Source organism: Carcharodon carcharias, chromosome 32, assembly GCF_017639515.1.
Source record: "Carcharodon carcharias isolate sCarCar2 chromosome 32, sCarCar2.pri, whole genome shotgun sequence".
Lineage (NCBI taxonomy): Eukaryota > Metazoa > Chordata > Chondrichthyes > Lamniformes > Lamnidae > Carcharodon > Carcharodon carcharias.
This window is the reverse complement of record NC_054498.1, coordinates 14,301,897-14,322,631: the sequence shown is the minus strand read 5'-3', so window position 1 is coordinate 14,322,631 and position 20,735 is coordinate 14,301,897. Positions and strand designations below refer to the sequence as shown.

The 20,735-nt window shown below is 41.4% G+C and overlaps 1 protein-coding gene across 1 annotated transcript in view; it reads right to left on the bottom strand.

The window, feature by feature from the left end:
* Positions 1-6,816: 6,816 nt before the first annotated feature.
* The window catches only part of rec114 (REC114 meiotic recombination protein), a 39,574-nt gene continuing 25,655 nt past the window's right edge, over positions 6,817-20,735 (bottom strand). Inside the window, exons 4-6 of the mRNA XM_041178231.1 lie at positions 13,758-13,949; positions 9,759-9,839; positions 6,817-6,981 (exon numbers count right to left, since the gene is read on the bottom strand). Of these exons, the coding sequence (XP_041034165.1) occupies positions 6,817-6,981; positions 9,759-9,839; positions 13,758-13,949 (438 nt within the window). The remainder of the gene's footprint in view (positions 6,982-9,758; positions 9,840-13,757; positions 13,950-20,735) is intronic.

Sequence of the window (20,735 nt, the reverse complement as noted above, 5' to 3'; positions counted from 1 at the left end):
ACTGGAGCTCAGCTGTCCATTACAGAAACTGCCCATTTAACATTTTGGTCAAATTAAATGAAAATCTGGTGATTATATTAGGTGGTTTACAATGTCAGTTTTATGCCGAGATAGCGAGTTCATGCTTGCCAGATCCATCCCACGATAAAGTCCCACTACCCATTATCTCCCACTAAAATGAGAGAACAAGAAAAGAGAGGCAAGAATAGAAAAGAACAGATAGAAAGGAAACAGAAAATGGAGAACAGCAAAGAGTAGCAGAAAAGAAATGCTGAAACAGTAGAAGTATATGATGAGGGATAATAGAAAACAGAAACAAAACACCAGTACACAAGATAGAGAGAATATAGGGAGATAGATAGTAGCAGAGGAGGTGGTAAGAGAGAGAGAAAAAGGTGAATAAAGCAGAGACAGATATTTAAAGATTTCACTGGTTCATCCTGAGCAATTTTTTTCAATATATTTTATATAAATGACATGACATTAACAATGTTAATTTGTGAGTGAAATAAGCTGATTTTCACTCATACCAACTCTACATATATACATATTGTGTTATTTTCATGTTATAGATAAAATGTTTCAGATGATATTTGTCACATTTATATTATATCAAAAATTTATATGTAATAAGTAACTTTTATATTGCATGTGAATTTCACACTTCTCCATAGAAATGACTCTGTTCACACATAAAAAGTTAAAAACTGGTTAAAAATAATGGAAGCAAAAGTATTGTAAAGCAGTTTGAAAAGGAGACAAAAACATACTTTGTGAAAACTTGATTGCTATTTGTTATACATGCAGAGCTTCACAAGCATCAGAGAGATAGGTCACTCATGCTGACTTGTTAGATAAAGCTTGCTTTAACGTCGTTAAAGAAAGATTTGATCTGGGCTGATTTATATTCCTTCCAAAGAAGCAAAGGAAGAGCTACTGGATTTCAAGAAATCTGTACTGTGACAGTAAAGGGACACACTTTAGAGGTGGCACTAAGCTGCCATTAAAATTATTTCTGTATGACATGGCCCTTAACAAAAGTATGCATCCAGTATTTTAATTCAGTTTTTGTGAATCCTCCCCTGTACCCAACCCACACCAAAAGTGAGATACAGATTGTCTCCGAGTCAATAGCTTTCTGTCAAATTAGAAACACTCTTAATCCTTTCTCCCTTTGTGCAGTGGTAAATTTTCTGCTCATCTGAGTCAATACGATAACCCACTTCATCCCAACATTCTGGGCGGAATTTCAAATAAGAGCAGAATTCTGCTGGTGCCCTGGTTATCATTATTCCTACAATCTATAACACCAAAGAATAACTGATTATTTGATCTGGCATCTCATTCTTGCTTATGGGATCCATCTGCCCTTTCTGCTCATAGAATAATTACTGAATTTCACGTTGTAATCCATTATATGAAGCACTGCTGCAAAATCTCAGCTGCTGCTGTGGCTCAGTGCAAAACATTCCTACCTCCCAGTCAGAAGACTGTGGGTTCAAGTCCCACTGAAGAAAGATAAACAGAAATACCTGGGAAAACCCAGCAGGTCTGGCAGCATCGGCAGAGAACAAAGTTGACGTTCTGAGTCCTCATGACCCTTCAACAGAACTAAGTAAAAATAGGAGAGGGGTGAAATTTAAGGGGGTGGAGGGGTGGTTGTAGGGACAAGCAAGCAGTGATAGGAGCAGATAATCAAAAGATGTCACAGACAAAAGAACAAAGAGGTGTTGAAGGCGGTGATATTATCTAAAAGAATGTGCCAATTAAGAATGGATGGCAGGATGCACAAGGTACAGATAACTCTAATGGGGGTGGGGTGAAATAAGACTAAAAAGGGTATAGATTTAAAAATAATATAAATAGGTGGGAAAAGAAAAATCTATATAAATTATTGGAAAAAAAACAAAAGGGAGGGGGAAGAAACGGAAAGGGGGTGGGGATGGAGGAGGGAGTTCAAGATCTTAAGTTGTTGAACTCAATATTCAGTGCGGAAGGCTGTAAAGTGGCTAGTTGGAAGATGAGGTGCTGTTCCTCCAGTTTGCATTGAGCGACACTGCAACAATGCAGCAAGCCAAGGACAGACATGTGGGCAAGAGAGCAGGGTGGAGTGTTAAAATGGCAAGCGACAGGGAGGTCTGGGTCATTCTTGTGGGCAGACCGAAGGTGTTCTGCAAAGTGGTGGCCCAGTCTGCGTTTGGTCTCTCCAATGTAGAGGAGACCGCATTGGGAGCAACCAATGCAGTAGACTAAGTTGGGGGAAATGCAAGTGAAATGCTGCCTCACTCGAAAAGAGTGTTTGGACCCTTGGACGGTGAGGAGAGAGGAAGTGAAGGGGCAGGTGTTGCATATTTTGCTTATGCATGGGGAGGTGCCGTAGGTGGAGGTTGAGGTGTGGGGTTGATGGAGGAGTGGACCAGGGTGTCACGGAGGGAATAATCCCTACGGAATGCCGCCGGGGGAGGTGAAGGGGAGATGTGTTTGGTGGTGGCATCATGGTCGTTGACAGGGCCCTCAAACGGTTCCGGCCCATCTCCCGCGCATGCGCCCTCATGCCTTCTCCTCCCTCCCAGAAACATGATAGGGTCCCCCTTGTCCTCAGTTATCACCCCACCAGCTTCCACATTCAAAGGACCATCCTCCGACATTTCCACCAACTCCAGCATGATGCCACCACCAAACACATCCTCCCTAAAACCCCCCGGCGGCATTCCGTAGGGATCGTTCCCTCCTTGACACCCTGGTCCACTTCTCCATCACCCCCTACTCCTCAACCCCCACCTACGGCACCTCCCCATGCATACGCAAAAATGCAACACCTGCCCCTTCACTTCTTCTCTCCTCACCATTCAAGGGCCCAAACACTCTTTTCAAGTGAAGCTGTATTTCACTTGCATTTCCCCTAACTTAGTCTACTGCATTGGTTGCTCCCAATGCGGTCTCCTCTACATTGGAGAGACCGAACGCAGACTGGGCAACTGCTTTGCAGAACACCTTTGGTCTGTCCACAAGAATGACCCAGACCTCCCTGTCGCTTGCCATTTTAATACTCCACCCTGCTCTCTTGCCCACATGTCTGTCCTTGGCTTGCCGCATTGTTCCAGTGAAGCTCAAAGCAAACTGGAGGAACAGCACCTCATTGTGTTCCATTTGGCTCAAGACCTCATTAGAGCCTTGATCCAAACTCGGAAAAGCAAGCTCAGTTCTGGATGTCAGGTGAGAGTGACTGCCATTGACATCAATGCAGCATTTGACTGAGTATAGCATCAAGGAGCCCTAGCAAAATTGAACTCAATGGCAATCAAGGTGAAAACTCTCCACTGGTTGGAGTCATAGCTAGCACAAAGGAAGATGGTAATGGCTGCTGGAGGCAAATCATCTCAGCCTAGGACATCGTTGCAAGATTTCCTTAGAGCATAGGTTGCATTTGCTGTCAATGACGCACATGCACAGTTTTAGTGTTTAAAGAACTCCACAGTTTTAAGCCATCACCGTCAGACAGCTGAGGTAGAATATTTATGATTTACCATGATAGTGGCTTCCAACAAAATGCATGGGATTCCTACTTCTGCTACCAATTTTATCTACATCCAAATCACAATCTAACGCTCATCCAGTCTGTAAACAGTTTGAGTATGGATACCAAGCAGTCCCTGTACATCATGAATCCTAAATATACTGTGCCTGAAATCTGCTCCCAGCACTAGGACAGAAAACAGCTCTTTCCTAAAAGACACGAGTGGCTCTGAGAAGAGCCTTTGCAATTTGCTCGGGCAGTTTCACTTCTTTCTTAGCCTTTGTTGCTTTTACTTTGGGCTTGGCCTTCGATTTAAAAAAAGCTTTCTGGCTGGCTGGGTGCAGCAGAGTGATGACTGCACGGACCAGTGAGCACGTGCAGACGGCCATTTTGCGTTGGTAGGAAACATAGTGCAAGACTTATTCTGGCCCCAATCACTTTCAGCTGCTTCATCAATGACTTTTCCCTCCATCATAAGCAGGAATGTAACAGGATGTTCAGAACCATTTGCAACTCCTCAGATACTGAAGCAGTCCTGTGACTGCATGCAGCAAGACCTGGATAACATTCAGGCTTGAGAGATCTTGGGAAATTGGTCCTCTGGCAGTTATTCTTCTGTAAAGAGTGCTGGTATTTCCTTATGATTTGGAGTTTTGGTCACATCCTTAAATTAGTTTACATTTTTTAGTGCAAATTATGACACCATATAGTCTCGGCAAAATGGAGATAATTCGGTAATTCAATCAAGCTGCACATGACTGGAATTTTACACATATAATTTGCACTATTTAACTACCATCTACTCATTGCATTTGGATGAAGAAATTATCAATTTGTATTATCTAACTATCTGCCACTCGCCACATTTGGTGTGGAAGGAATCCCACTTTTATCGGGAATATCTGTGAAGCTTTGGCCATGTGGTCAGTTTGCTGTATTTCATGGAAACTCTGTTGAAGTAGATTCTGCTTGCTGAGCAGAGTCGTTCTGTACGACCCCTATTTTAAATAGACAGTTTGCTAAGTAAATCGATGCCACTGTAACGTGGGCTTTGTTTGCTGCCAATCCTGTCATAAGATTTGCCCTGTCTCCAACTCATTGGCTGAAAAAATGATAGTCAGTAGTCATTCTGTATATTTTTATTTTGTTGCAAAATAAATCAATTTGAATTAAGTAGCAGTGAATGCGAGAACTGATGCTTCAAAGGGAGCGAAAGGCAGTAGAAAAACCACCTGTTATAAAGGATGAGGTTTCCTTATCAGCTTTGGTATTCTTTTCTGATGAATAATCTCCACTTCAATCTTCAATTTTTGTAATAGGGCAGCTCTGTCACTAATTGTGCATAACTGTAGCATTATTGTGAAGCATGGGCGCTACAATTCAGTCTACAAACTGACACTCGACTGAGGCTGTGGACAAGAGAATTGGTTTGAACTTTTACACCCATTTACACTCCCAAGTTTAGAATCAGTACAAAGTATTTTTGGGTTCACACTGACTTACCGTCTGCAAGCGGGGTGGGGGGGGTGAGGCCCGCTCGCCGATGCGTAAAATGACATGCGGTGACATCAGGCAGAGCACCCGACGTCACCACGCCCCATTTAAATTTTCTGGTGGGCGGGGGCGCAGAAAAATCACCTGCGCACCCGCTGACCTGTCAATGGCCAATTGACAGAGTCATTGAGCTAATTAATGGACCTGCCCGTCCAACCTTAAGGCCAGGCCAGGAGCCACGTCAGGAATTAGAAAAAGCATGAAACCTCATCCACGGACGGGATGAGGTTTCATGTAGGTTTTTTAAAATTTTATTAAAGTTTTTGTAAAAATTATGGACATGTCCCAACTCATGTGACGGTGTCACATGAGGGGACATGTCAGGAATTTTTTTTTCTCTATTTTGGGATTCCCGCTCCCGCACATGCAGTGCACAGCACTTCCATGCGGACGTCGCGCTGGGCGGGCCGTAATTAGCCCGCCCATGTAAAATCGCGCCATGGACCCAACAGGGGGTGCCAATCGGAAACGCACCTGTGGGTGCGTGCCCTTCGACTTCGCCCCCGACGGAGGGCAAAACCCTGCCCATGGAGTGTGAATTCACCATAAATTTCTCGGAAAAAATCTTGGCAGGCATTACTGATGTCCACTTTTGTCTGGCTTAATTCCCACAAAGCAGAATCACAGAATTGTTGCAACACAAAAGGAGGCCATTCAGCCTGTTAATTCAGCCATGTTATCCTTCCCACTCAGTCTCCACCCCAGTGTCCTCTGCAGCCTCCATTTCTGGTCACTGTGGACCCATGGAAAGAAATTTCAAAATATTACAACACATTCTCCACATATCACAATGTTCATTTGTCATCTCACATAACAATCATAGTTCACATTCAATGCACAACATGAAAAACAGCAATTTGCCTCAAGCAATCTGTACAAGAACTCATGTGGGAAACGAGCAGCCTTCCACCATTACCACAGTTTACCACCATGCAGCCACAAGACTGCACATTTCACAAATCTCAAATGTCCCTCTGCTCTGTCTCAAGCTTTGTTGCCTCCTGGCCAAGCAGTATTTCATGAGGATTTGACACTCACCTTCCTCATACAGCTCCAATCAGTGCATGGAACACTCTTCTGAGGCCTTTCTTTGCCTTTTTCCAAGTGGGCAGACTTGATATGTAACCCTCGAGAGCAAGGTTCAGTAGGCTATTTAACCACACCAACACACTTTCAGGTTTGGAACTTGGGAAGCCTGACTGATTGTTTTCTATTAGTCTGGGACATTATGACCAATGGCAATGACCCAACTGGCAATTCAAGGACAAGGCATTTCAATGTTCAACCAAGCACAATCCAAGAACTGAATCTGCACCTTTCTGGACTCTATTGCTTCATGGCACAACAGGCTGTGTCTCTACCTGCTGGACCAGCAAACAGGAGAAGCAACATTGCTAAACAGAAACAAGAAATGTAAAGACTGAATTAAGGTTAGACACATCCCTGAAAAACGTATTCACATTTTTAAAAAGCTGAACAAGAGTAGCTGAATTTGACATTTTGAAAATGAATAACTCAAGGCTTACGTTGGTTAAAGTGTTTATTATTGTTTGAAGACCTGGCAAACTAATGATCAGAAATAAAAATGTCTAAAATAAATGGAGGCAGTGCTACCACAGATATATTGTCCAGGAGAAACTTAAACATGGGATAAATTAAGGAAGATTATTGCAACTTGAAGTAATTTTCTTTTACAGCCATATCTGGTTCTTCACCAACTGGAGAAAAGCCAAACATATTACCAGTCACTCATCTATCAGCTTTTTCAGTTCTTGCTCCACCTGTTCCACAAACATTGGGAAACTCTGATCCAGAAGACAGAGTTGCAGGAAAGGACCCAACTCTTCTGTGCTCAATGCTGATTGCTGGTAGGCCAATGGCAGCTTAGGTGATGCCGCTCCCAGCATTGACTAGGGAAGAAAAATCCAAGTTATAGAACTGAAACTGTTTTAACACATTTAAATGTTTGTCATTGAATTATGCTTTCTCCAAGTTCTACAGCTTTTACCAGAATACAATTCTATATTAATAAAACCTCAAAATTAACTCTGATTTTCAATTTAAAGTTAATGGAAGATCAGCAGGTCAGACAGCGTCTGTGGAGAGAGAAATAGAGTTAATGTTACAGGTCAAGGGCCGTTCTTCGGAACTAATGGAAGATAGAAATGAAATAGGTGCAAGTGAAGGGTGGGGTGGGGAGGAACAAAAGGGAAGGTCTGTTAGAGGGTAGAGGGTGGGAGAGAGTAAATGACAAAATATTTCATGGCACAAAAGGGCAAAGGGGGTGGTTGTAGCAAAGAAACAAAAGATTTGCCCAAAGTGGGCTTGAACAGCCAATTAATGAACAGTTGTGTCCAAAAACAGCAACATGAGAAACAAGATTAAGGCTGGCGCATGCAAAAAAAACCAACATGACAAGAGTTTACAGTCTGAAATTGTTGAACTCAATGCTGAGTCCAAAAGCACTGAAGTGTCCAATCAAAACATCAGATGATGGTTCTCGAGCTTCCAATGACCTTCACTGGAACATTGCAGCAGGCCCAGTACGGAGAAGTGCAAGATGGGGAATTAAAATGGCAAGCAACTAGAAGCTCAGGCATGTTTGCAGACTGAGCAGAAGTGTTCCGCAAAATGGTCACCCAATCTGCATCTGTTTTCGCCAATGTAGAGGAGACCACATTGTGAACAGCAAATACAGTATGCTAAATTGAAAGAAATACACGTAAACCGCTGCTTCAACTGGAAGGAGTGTTTTGGGCCTTGGAGTGTGAGGAGAGGAGATAAAAGGGCAGGTATTACATCTCCTGCATTCACAATGGGAAGATACCATGGGAAGGACAGCTCTGTTCAGTTCAATTCTGAAGAAAAGTCTTTGGCCTGAAATGTTAATGCTGTTTCTCTCCCCACAGATGCTGCCAGACCGGCTGAGTTTTTCCAGCATTTTCTGTTTTAATTATTCTATATTAGCAGTCTGTCAATATCTTTCCTATAATATCTGAACTTTACTACCTCCATAATTCGTAAGATGAATATTGTTCATTATTTGTTTGGGGAGTTAACCAACACTCAGGTCCTTTCACATTTGTGCCTCCAGCGAAATCTGCCATATAGATGTTTTGATATTGGATGTCTTGTCAGGGCTGCATCATTGTGCCACCTCCAGTTTAATAACAGGAACTTCCACAGTACTTCAGAAACTAGTGTATGCATGATGTTACAACATAATCACTTACTTTATCATACTGGCCCTTCCACTTAGCAAAATACAATAGTCTGAGAGTTTGTGGGAATATTTCTTCCGGTTGGGGTATATTAGTGGTAACCTTCATTGTGCCTAACAAAATCATAAAAGCTTTAAGAACCGGTTTGAGATTTCACAAGATTTTGTGATATGATGTTGCAAAATATTTTGACCTTTATCAATGCAAAATACAACAACTTCCTTCATATTAAACTCTCACATATCTAAAGCAAGGCTATGAGTTGACATTTTTTATTCCTTAGTCACAGCAGCATCAAAAATATAACAAGGGAAGTAGACAACTGTTTAATTGAAATTACCACAATTACTTATGTGTATTAAATACCAGTGCTCAATTTTGAAACAGTACATCTGAAAAATGAGCTGATATAGGCTACTTAACATCTCCCAATTCATTGGAGTCTAGACACAGTTCCTACTCGTCGCTAGGTGTAGGTGCTGATCTTGGTAGAAGTTGTGGTTTGATAAGATTTGTGTAGGGACAAAAAAGGCTCAATTTCCTTAACACTGAGGAACTGTCAACTTTTCCTATCTAAATTGAGAATGATCATCTTGCTACTGAGTAACTTGTCACATATCTTATCTTTCAAAACATCAAAGGGTACAAGGGTTATAGATTATGATACAGTAGAATGTTTGTTTCCTGGCTGCATGAAACAAAATAGAAATGAGTCCTTTTCATTTTTATCTTTCTAATTCTTGCTTTCACTTTCTCCTAACTACTTCCCTTTTTTATTGACTATCCTTTACCCTCTTCTTTCCTTAATTGTCGCATCAGTAAGTTTGGAACTGATGTAGAGCTTAAAGGAAAGTATATTAAAAAATAGGTTTAAAAAATCTTAAAGGGATAACATATGACATAGTGAAAGTAAGAAGTAAATAAAGAAAGCAAGCTTGCCTTATGAACAGGCTTTTCATGTAAACAGCATCTCCTAAATTACTTAAAATCTAATTCCTTTTGAACTTTATTTGTTGTTGCTGTGCAGACAAAGATGACACACAGTAATTTACCACTGGCATAAATAAGATTACTTTTTTAAACTTCTGGGTGAGTTTCATATTTGGCTCCCCAAGCTTTCATGAACTGAACCTGTGCCAGTCTTTATCACACCCAGACTGGGCTCAAGCCTTCACAGCAAAGCCTATCTGTATTTTGGTGCTAAAACATGAGTCTTAGTCAGAAGACCACTTCTGGCTTTCAAAAGCAATTTTAAATTGCCCTCCTGGACTGCGAAATGTCACACTGCTGCAACTCCACTGGGACAAGATAGAAGAAGAAGTTTCACTCTGTATCAAATCTACTCCTTTCTGAGAGTACTGCTGTCTATACTTGATATGCAAACATTTGAACAGGATTTGATTCAAGGATACAGATTTGATACATAGGAAAAAGAGGAAGGCATTTAGTTCATTGTCTCTACATACCTTTGCCAGTTGTTTGATAGATACCCTACCCTCAAGAAGGGTACTTTGTGTTACTGTTTGCACCTCCTCTGTGCCTCGTCCCTGTCATTAAAAGATTAAAAAAAGGATCTTAAAATGCTAAAATTAATAGCAGAATCACATCAGGCAGGAGTGCCATGTGACAAGTGGTAAGTCAAACCTTTGTATCAATTGTGTAGATGGCATCTGTACCATGCACAGCTAATCTCAGCAGTACCAGTGCTGCAATTGTTACTGAAGGGGGAGGTGAAAGGGTTAAAAACCAAATACAACGAACAAAGAGGTAGCTTTTGATAAGCCACATCTCAGACTCTGTACCAGACAAGAATCAAGAACTGTGTGTATACATTGAATAGGCATGGATACTGTGATCATGTACAAGTGTCTTGAAGATAATAGGATAGACCAAACTAAGTATGTGTGAAAATGCTTGGGTCCTGTAATGAGGCTAAACATGTACACATGGAAGATAATAGGATAGACAAAACTAGTTATGTGTGTGAATGAATTGGATAGACGAAACTAATTGTGTGTGTAAATGAGAAGTAGGCATTGATCATTGGTGCATGCAAATAGGATAAGATAAGGGGAAAGTATAACTGCAAGAAAATGTAACCATTCAGGAAGCTTGTACCCATCTTGTGTGGATACAGTCTCCCCTGCATGCTTGAATAAAACTGGTGAAAGAAACTTGAGTCTTGTGTGGTCGCTGCAGGATCGGAGGGTGCTTGAACTCCCTTTCAGTTACCGACTTTAAACTAGAGCTCACCTTACAATACGTAGGCTGCCTATGCAGATCAAAAAAAAGACACACAAGAAACTGAGAGGTGATTCTTTGGCTGGCTTTCCTTTCCCTGTGGATACCAGCTGATTACAGCCTCCTCGCACCAGCACAGCTGATACTGGGGCCTCAAAGGAGCAGTCAGTGAAAACCCATTGCTAACTAATTTGTATGCACTATACATCGAAATGTCAACATATTCAGGCCACCATAAATGCCTATGTTATCATGACTTTTAATAATTCATGTCTCCAGGGCAAATTCCTTGAATAAAACTGATGGCAAAATTGCCTAGCAATTACCATCTAATCATGGGAGAGGCCAGTGTGCATATAAACTTCTCTTTTGAATGAATATCCACTCATTCTGCCCCCAATGGAAATGGATTTTTTTTTACTTCAAGGAGATTCAAAGCAACAATTATTCAGTTCAGATGGATGAATGAAATTAGATATTCAAGGTGTTTTTGGATTTTCAGCATTTAGTTGTACAACATACATAATCCCTGACCATACACCTTCGATCTGTCCGCAAGCAAGACCCAGACCTCCCTGTCACTTGCTATTTCAACACTCCACCCTGCTCTCATGCCCACATGTCCGTCCTTGGCCTGCTGCATTGTTCCAGTGAAGCTCAATGCAAACTGGAGAAACCACCTCATCTTCTGACTAGGCACTTTACAGCCTTCCGGACTGAATATTGAGTTCAACAATTTTAGATCATGAACTCTCTCCTCCATCCCCACCCCCTTTCTGATCCCCCTATTTTCCAGTAATTTATATAGATTTTTCTTTTCCCACCTATTTCCATTATTTTTAAATGTATTTCCATCCATTGTTTTATCTCTACCTTTTAGCCTATTTCAATCACGTCCCCCCACCCCACACCCCCACTAGGGCTATCTGTACCTTGCTCGTCCTGCTTTCTACCCTTAATGTCACCTATTATCACACTCCTTAGATAATATCACCACCTTCAACACCTCTTTGTCCTTTTGTCTGACATCTTTTGGTTATCTCCACCTATCACTGGCCCTCTATCCAGCTCTACCTGTTCCACCCCCCCTTAAACCAGCTTATATTTCACCTCTCTTCTATTTTTCCTTAGTTCTGTTGAAGAGTCATACAGACTCAAAACGTTAACTGTATTCCTTTCCGCAGATGCTGTCAGACATGCTGAGTTTTTCCAGGTATTTTTGTTTTTGTTTTGGATTTCCAGCATTCGCAGTTTTTGCTTTTAATCCCTGATCATGTTCCAGATTAAGCAAGGGTTATTATTCACTCACCAGCATTTAATACTTTCCTGGAACAAAAACAAATTTGAAAGATCAATCCTCTGAAGTAGTGAAATGCAACAGAGAAAAATGAGAACACGCAGGTCCACCAGCTCAGCTGCACTTGTCCTGACATATCAAGAATTTAGGGAAGAGAAAGAAGGATTCATGACTGAGTCATTTTCTCCAGCACATACGAAAGGTGCAGATGTCAATGCCTTGCATTCAAGCATCGTGATTGAAAATTTCACATGTAGGATTTGTCCAATGGCGAAAACTTTGTAAACAAATTGAACTTCAGCCAGATCTTTACTGTAGATTAGCTCGGCTCATGAACAAACCTTAGTCCTTTTCTACACAAAGCAGGGATAATCTATAATGAACAAAATTGCAAGCCTTTCCCGGCTGTGCAATTAAATATCTAACAAAAATAACATTAATTTATGTATCATTACAAACATCGAAGAGCAATCAGAGTGCTCATTCTCACTCATGTCCCCTTTAAACGTTTACCTTTTTAGTTCTTGGGCTGAGAGGGAAGCAGCAAGGCTCTATTTACTACTTTTCCATGCCCCTGCGATGGTCATGGCCCTCACTCTTGAACTGCTGTAGTCTTTGTGATTATGGTGCACCCGCAAAGGCATTAAGTAAGGAATTCAAGGGGAATGACCAAATGAAGACAAAGGAATGGTGATGCATACCCAAATCAGGATGGAGTGTGGCTTGAAATGGAAATTTGGAGATATGGATGGACAACGTTGCTGCTCTTGTTCTTCTCAGTGGGTAGAGTTTACAAAGAAACTGAGTGCTGTCGATGCAACCTTGAGTGAGTTGATGCAGTGCATCCTGTAGTTGTGCGTACTGCACTGGTAGAGCAGAGAGTGAATAGTAAGTCAAGTGGTGGGGCACTAATTACATTAACAGCTCTGTCCTGGGCGATGTTGAGCTTCTTGAGAGTTGATTGTTGTTGCACATACCTGGTGCTGAGTATTCCATCTTGCACCTGACCTGAGCATTGTAAACAATGATGATGATTTTAGGGGTCACGAGGTGAGTTCTCTCTTTATTCAAGATCCTCATTATTTGGCATATATGTCATGCACCAATGTTACCTGTCACTTGTCAGCTCAAGTCTTGATGTCATCCAAGAGCTGTTGTAGGTGGGCATGGGCTGCTTTATTATCCGAAGAACTGTGAATGAAGCTGAAATTATGAAACCATCAACAAACAGCCCCTTTCCTGACCTTATGACAGGGAGTCATCAATGGAGCAACTGAAGATTACCAAGGAACTCTACAGTGATATGCCGGTGCTCCAACAACCATACCATCTTTCTCTGCGTCAGACCATTACTCCTGCTATTGAAGAGCTTTCCCTCCGACCCCTACTGAGTTTACCTTTGCTACTCATGGTAATCATTTCAGACATCACACGTGGATTTCTTCAAAGCTAATAAAAGGTAAAAGTAGTCTGAATAATCTCAGCAGCTTTCACAATCTCGGTCATATGCCCTTCATATGGAAAAGGTTGATGAATATCATTATGGAGGATTGCTAGCAATTTAGCACTTAGTGCTCTTGCTGAGGTGGTAGCTTAAAGTACAGGCATGAAAACGTAACAGCTGGGATCACTCACCAACACTAACACGAATAGCAATGCTTCTCACACTGTGCAGCTTTTAACGCGAGCTACTCTGTAACACCACTTGCAGATAAGTTGCTTGTCAGTGGTTTAAGAGATTTCACAGGTACAGGGCATTCATGTTATTGAGAGGGGCCATCTTGAAAATTTTGATAGCATGTTAACGTTACACACCTACACATAATCTTAAAAAGTTTCAGGTAGATTCAGCTCAATCATGGTGTTATAACATTAAATTGCAGCAAAATAAACACAAGTGGGGCTATTTTGCCCTTTGCTAACTGACCTCTAGCTCCAAACTTCCTGAGTGGCTCATGTCTGTTGGCTGAATCAACTGTAGAGCTTGGTTCTGATTTTTGCCATCAGGGTTCTGTACATCGATATACTGAAGGAGCTTCTGCACACAGTTAGAGCAGTGTTCCAGTGCTTGCTTATGCAAATCTCCACTGAACTGTACTCGAAACATACGGCTTTCATTCTAGAGGAGGGCAAAACGTGAACAAAGGAGGATTTTAAATGCACTTTCCAAAATTAAAATCTGTTTGGCAGAATAGAATAGTTCTGACTTACTATAGGTAAACTAAAAACAGGTCAAAGTTCCTTGAGATCAAATTTGTTCAGATACTCTACAATTTGGAAGTCTTACTGGGCACTGGGTAGCATTCCTCCCTTTGAATCAAAAGTTCTGGGTTCCTGGATGACCAAGGAAGGTGCATTTATTAAGCAGCCAAACAGGTTGATTAACCAACTGCGGTTTGCAGCTTTCTAACACACGCCAAGTGGTCAGTGGTAAGAAGGGGAAAGATTCCTGGTTAGCCACATGATGGAAAGAAAGTCGAGTCCATGCCATCATTATCCATAGCTCCAATCTACAACATGCATGTAAAAGTGCATGTTGCCCCAGCAACTCAGACTCCCTGAGTGAACTGTAACACATCACTCTACGATTTGTAAACAGAATTTTAAAAAATTTTGAAGTCTTAGATATCGCAGCATGAAATCTCAAATTATTTTAATTCCTCACTAAGTTTTTATTTCCTCTGAGGCAGATAAAATGATATATTATGCATTTGTCTGCAGTACAAAGATATTTAAGCAATTATTTTTATCAGGGTGATCCCATGGTTGGAAAACAATAGTTATGAGGAAAGACTTCAGATTCTAGAATTATTTCCATTTGAGCAGAGAAAGCCAAGAAGTAACAAAACAATGGTTCATATTTTCATAGCAACTTTCACAACAACAGTAAGTCCCAATGTGTATTATTGCTAATGAAGTACTTTAGAAATATAGTGACCATTGAAATATAAGAAACATGGATGCCAATATTGTAGGGAAGTGGAGACTGAACAAAGTCCTTTAAAACATAAAAGGTTTTGATAAGGGTGAAGAGAGAGGAGCTACTTCCTTCTGGTTGGGGAATCAGCAACAAGGGCTGATCAATTGTTCTTAAGAGTAAGAAACAAGGTTAGAAGAAATGTATTAATGCAGTGGGCTGTTGGACCATGGAATGCTTTGCCAAAGTGTAGAGGTAGAGATCACTGCATCTTTTATATGAAAATTGTACAAATATTTGAATCAGAGGAAGGTACAGGACAACTGGAGAGAAGGGCAATGGGATTTGTAGTGGATTGCTCAAAGTGTTGCGACAGACACAATAGGGTGAAATTCATTTTTGATGGGGACACAAAATATAGCCTGTTTTCTATCCTACCTAATTTTCAATGGAGTAGAAAATGAGGAAGGAGTATAACAGGTGGCCAATCCATTATTGGATTTTGCAAATACTGTAGTTGAATTTCAACCCCATTGGATCAAATGGTCCTGCTCTGTGCTGTAAAAGTGCTATAGTTATATCAAAATACAATGGAAGCTGTTGTGGTGGCTTTGACAAATAAACCACAGAAGGCTCAGGTACAGGTCACCATCGTTTATTCAAGCAACTGCAAAGGAGAGAACCACATCAACACAGCTTGAGGTAGCACTCTCCTTGCAATTGCTCGGATAAATGATCGCAACCAGTACCTGAGTCTCCTATGGTTTGTTTGTCAAAGCTACCACAACAGTTTGGCGTAGTCGGCTGGATACTCGGATCAGATCCTCGGGACGGCTCTACAAAGTGGGTGAGTATACTTTATTTACCACCCATAGTTAGTGCAGTAAACCTACCCAAGAACAGTCCAGTCGAGTATCAAAAGAATTGGGAGGACAACTCAGGACAGGGGGCACCGGGGTAGAAGATGGAGCCGCGCTGGTGGGCTAATGGTGCCAAAGCCACGCAGGGAGGTGGCACCACTATCGTGAGAGGAGACAGAGTCATGCTGGCGGGCTATGATTTGAAACAGAGCCATAGTTGAAGCCACGCAGAGGTCAGATCTCTGGGGGAAAGAAGTAGACAGCAAGTAACTAAGTTATCATAGCCACATGAACTAACTGCGCAGAGACAGATGGAATAGGAGAATAGAACGCCGTCAGGAAAACAGGAACTTGACTGCAGAGCCACGGACTCCATCACAAGGTTCATAGCAGAACAACAGTCAAAATTAATCAAGAAAATGTGGAAGGATGATTGGGATCTGTAAGGTCCCCTAATGAGTTTTCTGTAACTTAAAAAAAAATGAATTGATCTAAGAGCTGTTTGTGCTGAAGAGGGAGAGACAGACAGAGAGCACAAAGGGGGGTGGTAATGAGCAGTGACAGGTAGGAACAGAGGAAATATGAGCTTCAGTTAGTTTGACTGTCCCTGTAGGTGGAGCCTCCAAGAACCCTTTATTTCCCCCACTGCTACTTGAAATTTTGTTTAGAGTATGAGAGTTTTAAGTCGTTAATTTCAATGTTATAGGAACATAAATATATCTTTATATATGTGTTTGTGTGCAAGGAAGCATTTGTATGTGAGTTTTAATGTGTTTTCTTCCCTAAATTGTCATTTGTGTGTGTAGTTGAGCACTTTAGAGTCGAAAGCCCCAAATTAGATTAAAGGGAAAGTATTCTCAAACATTCCAAAGTTTTGAGTATAAGGTTTGGGTTGAGATTTCTGGCAAAAATTGCAATTTGAAGGTATTGGAAAGATAAAACAGGGTTTGCCTTTGTTTGAGATGTACCACCCCCTTGCAGAATAGTAGAGGGTAACCCTTACCACTAGCTTCCAAGCTGATTGGGATTGACACATACAGGTTACATTAGCTCATACGAGTTGGTATTCTAAAATTCTAAGGCAAAAAAAAATTACCTGCAATTCAGAAGGATTCTAGGAAAACCAAAAGACATAAAAACACAGTCTAGGTGGTTTCAATGGATAAAAAGGGGTTTCTTTTGAAGAGATTAATTAAATAGGAAAGGAAATCTGCATCCCAACAGCACTGTTATTTGAATTTGGGAGAATCTTGAGATAAAAAGTAGTGTAATTTAATAGGTTATTGTTGAATGACTAGGATGCTATCTAAGATAAAGAATGTGTCAATAAACATATGGGACTTTTAATCTGGTTACAAATCAATACACATGAGAAAGAGGTAGTTTTAATTTTGATCGTGTAAATTGCAGTTCTTACAAAGTTTAATAAAAATTGCAGTTTGGTTTCCGATAAAGTTCTCAAAAGGGGATTTTTATTTTTAAAGGTTTGACAACAATTGACACTAATTCAAATGCTGCAAGATTTTTGTAATTGTCAGTCTGTTCCCAAAATATAAAGTTAAGCTCAAGGCCTTGACAAAGTTTGGCAGAAATCCAATTTTTGGCAGAGTTAATGAATCTGGGATAATGCTAAAAAAAAGGGTCAGGCACAATTTAGTGCATTGCCTCATAAGTAATAAAATGTTGTTTGAGCAGAAGATAAGGAAGCAAAGCATGTCATTGCCTGATTTCTGTTTTAAAACTATTAGGATAATACTTTATTGGACTGTAAAGTCTCTCCAGACAAACTGAACAAGATAAGATAGTAGCTATTGCAAGTGTAAAATGGTGTGAGGAAAGGATTAAGAGTAGGAAAAAGAGTTAGGGAAAGAGGACACAATATACAAACTGTTTTGAGGGAACTGAATTTGATAATCTGGCCATTGACTGAGATATTGGAACCACACAGGGGGAGAAAAGGAAAGATCTAGAAAAAGAGATCCCCGTTGACATGGAACAGTTAAAATGGCCTAAAGAGTAAGGAAACATTTTAAACGATCAATACAGAAACTGACCTCAAGAGAATCTTAGGATGATCATGGATACAGGTACAGGGAAAGCTGGTAAAAGGCTAAATAGATGTATTACTGACTATATTAATGCGCCTATGAGCTACAAAAAGTAAGACCACAGGATTAACACCATGATCACATGCATAGTTAAGCAGCTCCCAGAGAGAACTGGCACTGGAAGTTAAGATACTGAGTCATTGAAAGATAGCATAAGAAGATGCGTTGTAGAGTAGTGTAGACAGCATAAGGAATTGAAGTCTGAGGTGAGACAGCAGTAGGAGATAGCGGATCAGGAAAGAAGTGAGGGGAGTGGCACCCCCAGGACATGCCAGAATTGAAGGATAAGGTAATGGTGAAGGTAACACCCGAGAAACCAGATTTCTCACCTAAGTGGATAGGACTTTAAGAGATTATAATGATTAGCAACACTTGCACCTCTGGGGATATGAAAGGGGAGGGGTGCTGGAAGTACTGGCTGCAATTCAAGCATGTTTCTATGATTCTATCCACAGAACTAATCTCAACAACCGACCAGTGACGACTGGGATGGTTATCTGTTTGCGTTCACAGAATATTAATCGCAATGTTGCGCTCATGGCAATACTGGCAACAAGATCGGCGATCGTCACTCCTCGTCCCACACCGCAGGAGGGACTTTGGTACAGCACGGACAGTGCCGAATGCAATAAACAATGGGGAATGCTAAATGTAACAAGAGAAGAATAAGTAGATTTGAATTGTAGCAAGGGTTTGCCTCAGATTGGGCCCAGAAGTGTCAGGGATATGACATGCACAAGCGGTTGGTGGGGGTTGTTCGGGAAAGTTAGCTCTTATGTTGAGTTTCCAAATCTAAATACTGTGTGTTTTAACCGTAAAGGGTGGGCAGAGGAGTTCGATTTTGTCTGTGAAGCAGAGAGTTATGCTTATGTAACATGCTTGACAATGTATGCATCGATGATTGCTCATTCCCACCCTAAGAATTCCAAATGGAACATTTGTGGCCCAAATGATAATGATGTACCTACTTAGGCAAATAGCGATGGCAGATGGACATGGGAGATACACCCTAGGGGGAAGATTAGCACCACTACCCTGCCACCTTCCACGACTATATCAACAATCCGAGCAGAGGCAATTGAAGCCTCTCAACCCACACCAATCGACCCACCTTGTCCGGCTATGAATCCAGGTCCGATGAACGGTCTCATATTGGTTAATCAGAATAAAGTTTTGTATTATAATGTGCATCATGAGCTCATACCCGTAGTCTTGAACATATCCAGTAAAGCCCTGCCCTAGTAGTACTCAATCCATACTCGGGCACTTTATATGGCTCTAATGGACCAGTTAATGACTGAAGCGGGACAGCTTAATGGCGGAATGCGATCAATGGTTATACCTCCAGGCTTAGGAGGGAACCAAGTTAAGCGCAGCCTGATAAATGATGCCGCTACGATATTCAATACAGGGACATCAATGGTTAACTCTATTGACCAGGCAACTGTTGACCAGAAGGTCTGGACCTTGAGCTCCAAGCTTAAGGAAATTTTAGAACGGGTACAGGGCACAACACCCAATTAAATACAGGCCAGGACATGACACAATTAATACAAAACCTGGCTGCCGTGCTCAAAGGTCATGCAGGGACTATCAATAAACTGATCGGGATAGGAAAAAACATTTCAGATGAAGCAAGCGGAAATGATGTTTGCAGCATCTATGGATCCTGGGTATTGGAACAAGTCCCAGAGAATTTAAAACAGATGAGTTAAGGGTGAGGGTTGACATGTGGAATTGTGATATAGTAGCCATCACTAAGACATGGTTGAGGGAGAGGCAGGATTGGCAGCTCAACATTCTGGGATATAGAATCTTCAGGACAGACAGGAGAGGGGGTAAAAGAGGAGGAGGTGTTGCATTATTAGTTAAGGAGTCAGTTACTGCAGTAAGGAGAAATGATATCTTGGAGGGGGCATCGAATAAAGCTTTGTGGCTAGAGCTTAGGAATAAAAAAAGGGGCAACCACATTATTAGGTGTTTATTATAGGCCCCCACATAACAGCGGGAAATCGAGGAGCAAATATGTGCACAATTTGTGGAGGTGTATAATAACAATAGGGTAATTATATTAGGTAATTTCAACTTTTCCAACATTAATTGGGATAGACATAGTGTTAAGGGCTTGGATGGAGTGGATTTCTTGAAATGTGTACAGGAGAACTTTTTAGGTCAATATGTAGAGGGTCCAACAAGGGACAGTGCATTGCTGGACCTAATTCTGGGGAATGAAGCCGGACAGGTAGCTGAGGTGGTGGTGGGTGAGCATTTTAGCGATAGTGACCATGACATGATACAGTTTAAGTTTGTTATGGACAAAGAAATCGACAAGTTGCAAAAAAATGTTTTGAATTGGGGGAGAGTGGATTTTAGTAAAATAAGGCAGGATCTGGCCAAGGTAGACTGGGAACAGTTACTTGTGGGGAAATCTACAGAGGAACAGTGGGGGGGTGGGGGGGGGCGTTCAAAAAGGAAATGGGGAGGGTACAGGCTCAACATATTCCCTCTAGGGGATAGAAAGGAGTAACAAGCCCAGAGAACCATGGATGACCAGAGACGTTCAGGCTACAATGAGAAGGAAAAGAGAGGCTTTTAGCAGGTACAAGGGAAGCAAATCAGCAGAGGCATTAGTGGAGTACAGACAGTGCAGGGTGGAGCTTAAGAAAGCAATTAGGAGAGCAAAGAGGGAATATGAGAAAGCTCTGGCTGGTAAAAGTAGGGAAAATCCCAAGAAATTCTATAAGTATATCAATGGGAAGAGGATAACCAGGGAAAGAGTAGGGCCCATAAGGGATCAAAGGGGCAATCTACGGGTGGAGCCAGAGGACATCGCTAGAGTGTTGAATGAATACTTCACATCCGTCTTCACCCAAGAGAACGAGGATGAAGGTATTGAACTCGGGGAGAAAGACCGCCTGGTTCTTGAGCAAATTGATATAGAGAGTGACAAGGTATTAGAGGTGTTGGCAGGCTTAAAATTGGACAAATCTCCAGGTCTGGATGATTTGTGTCCCAGACTG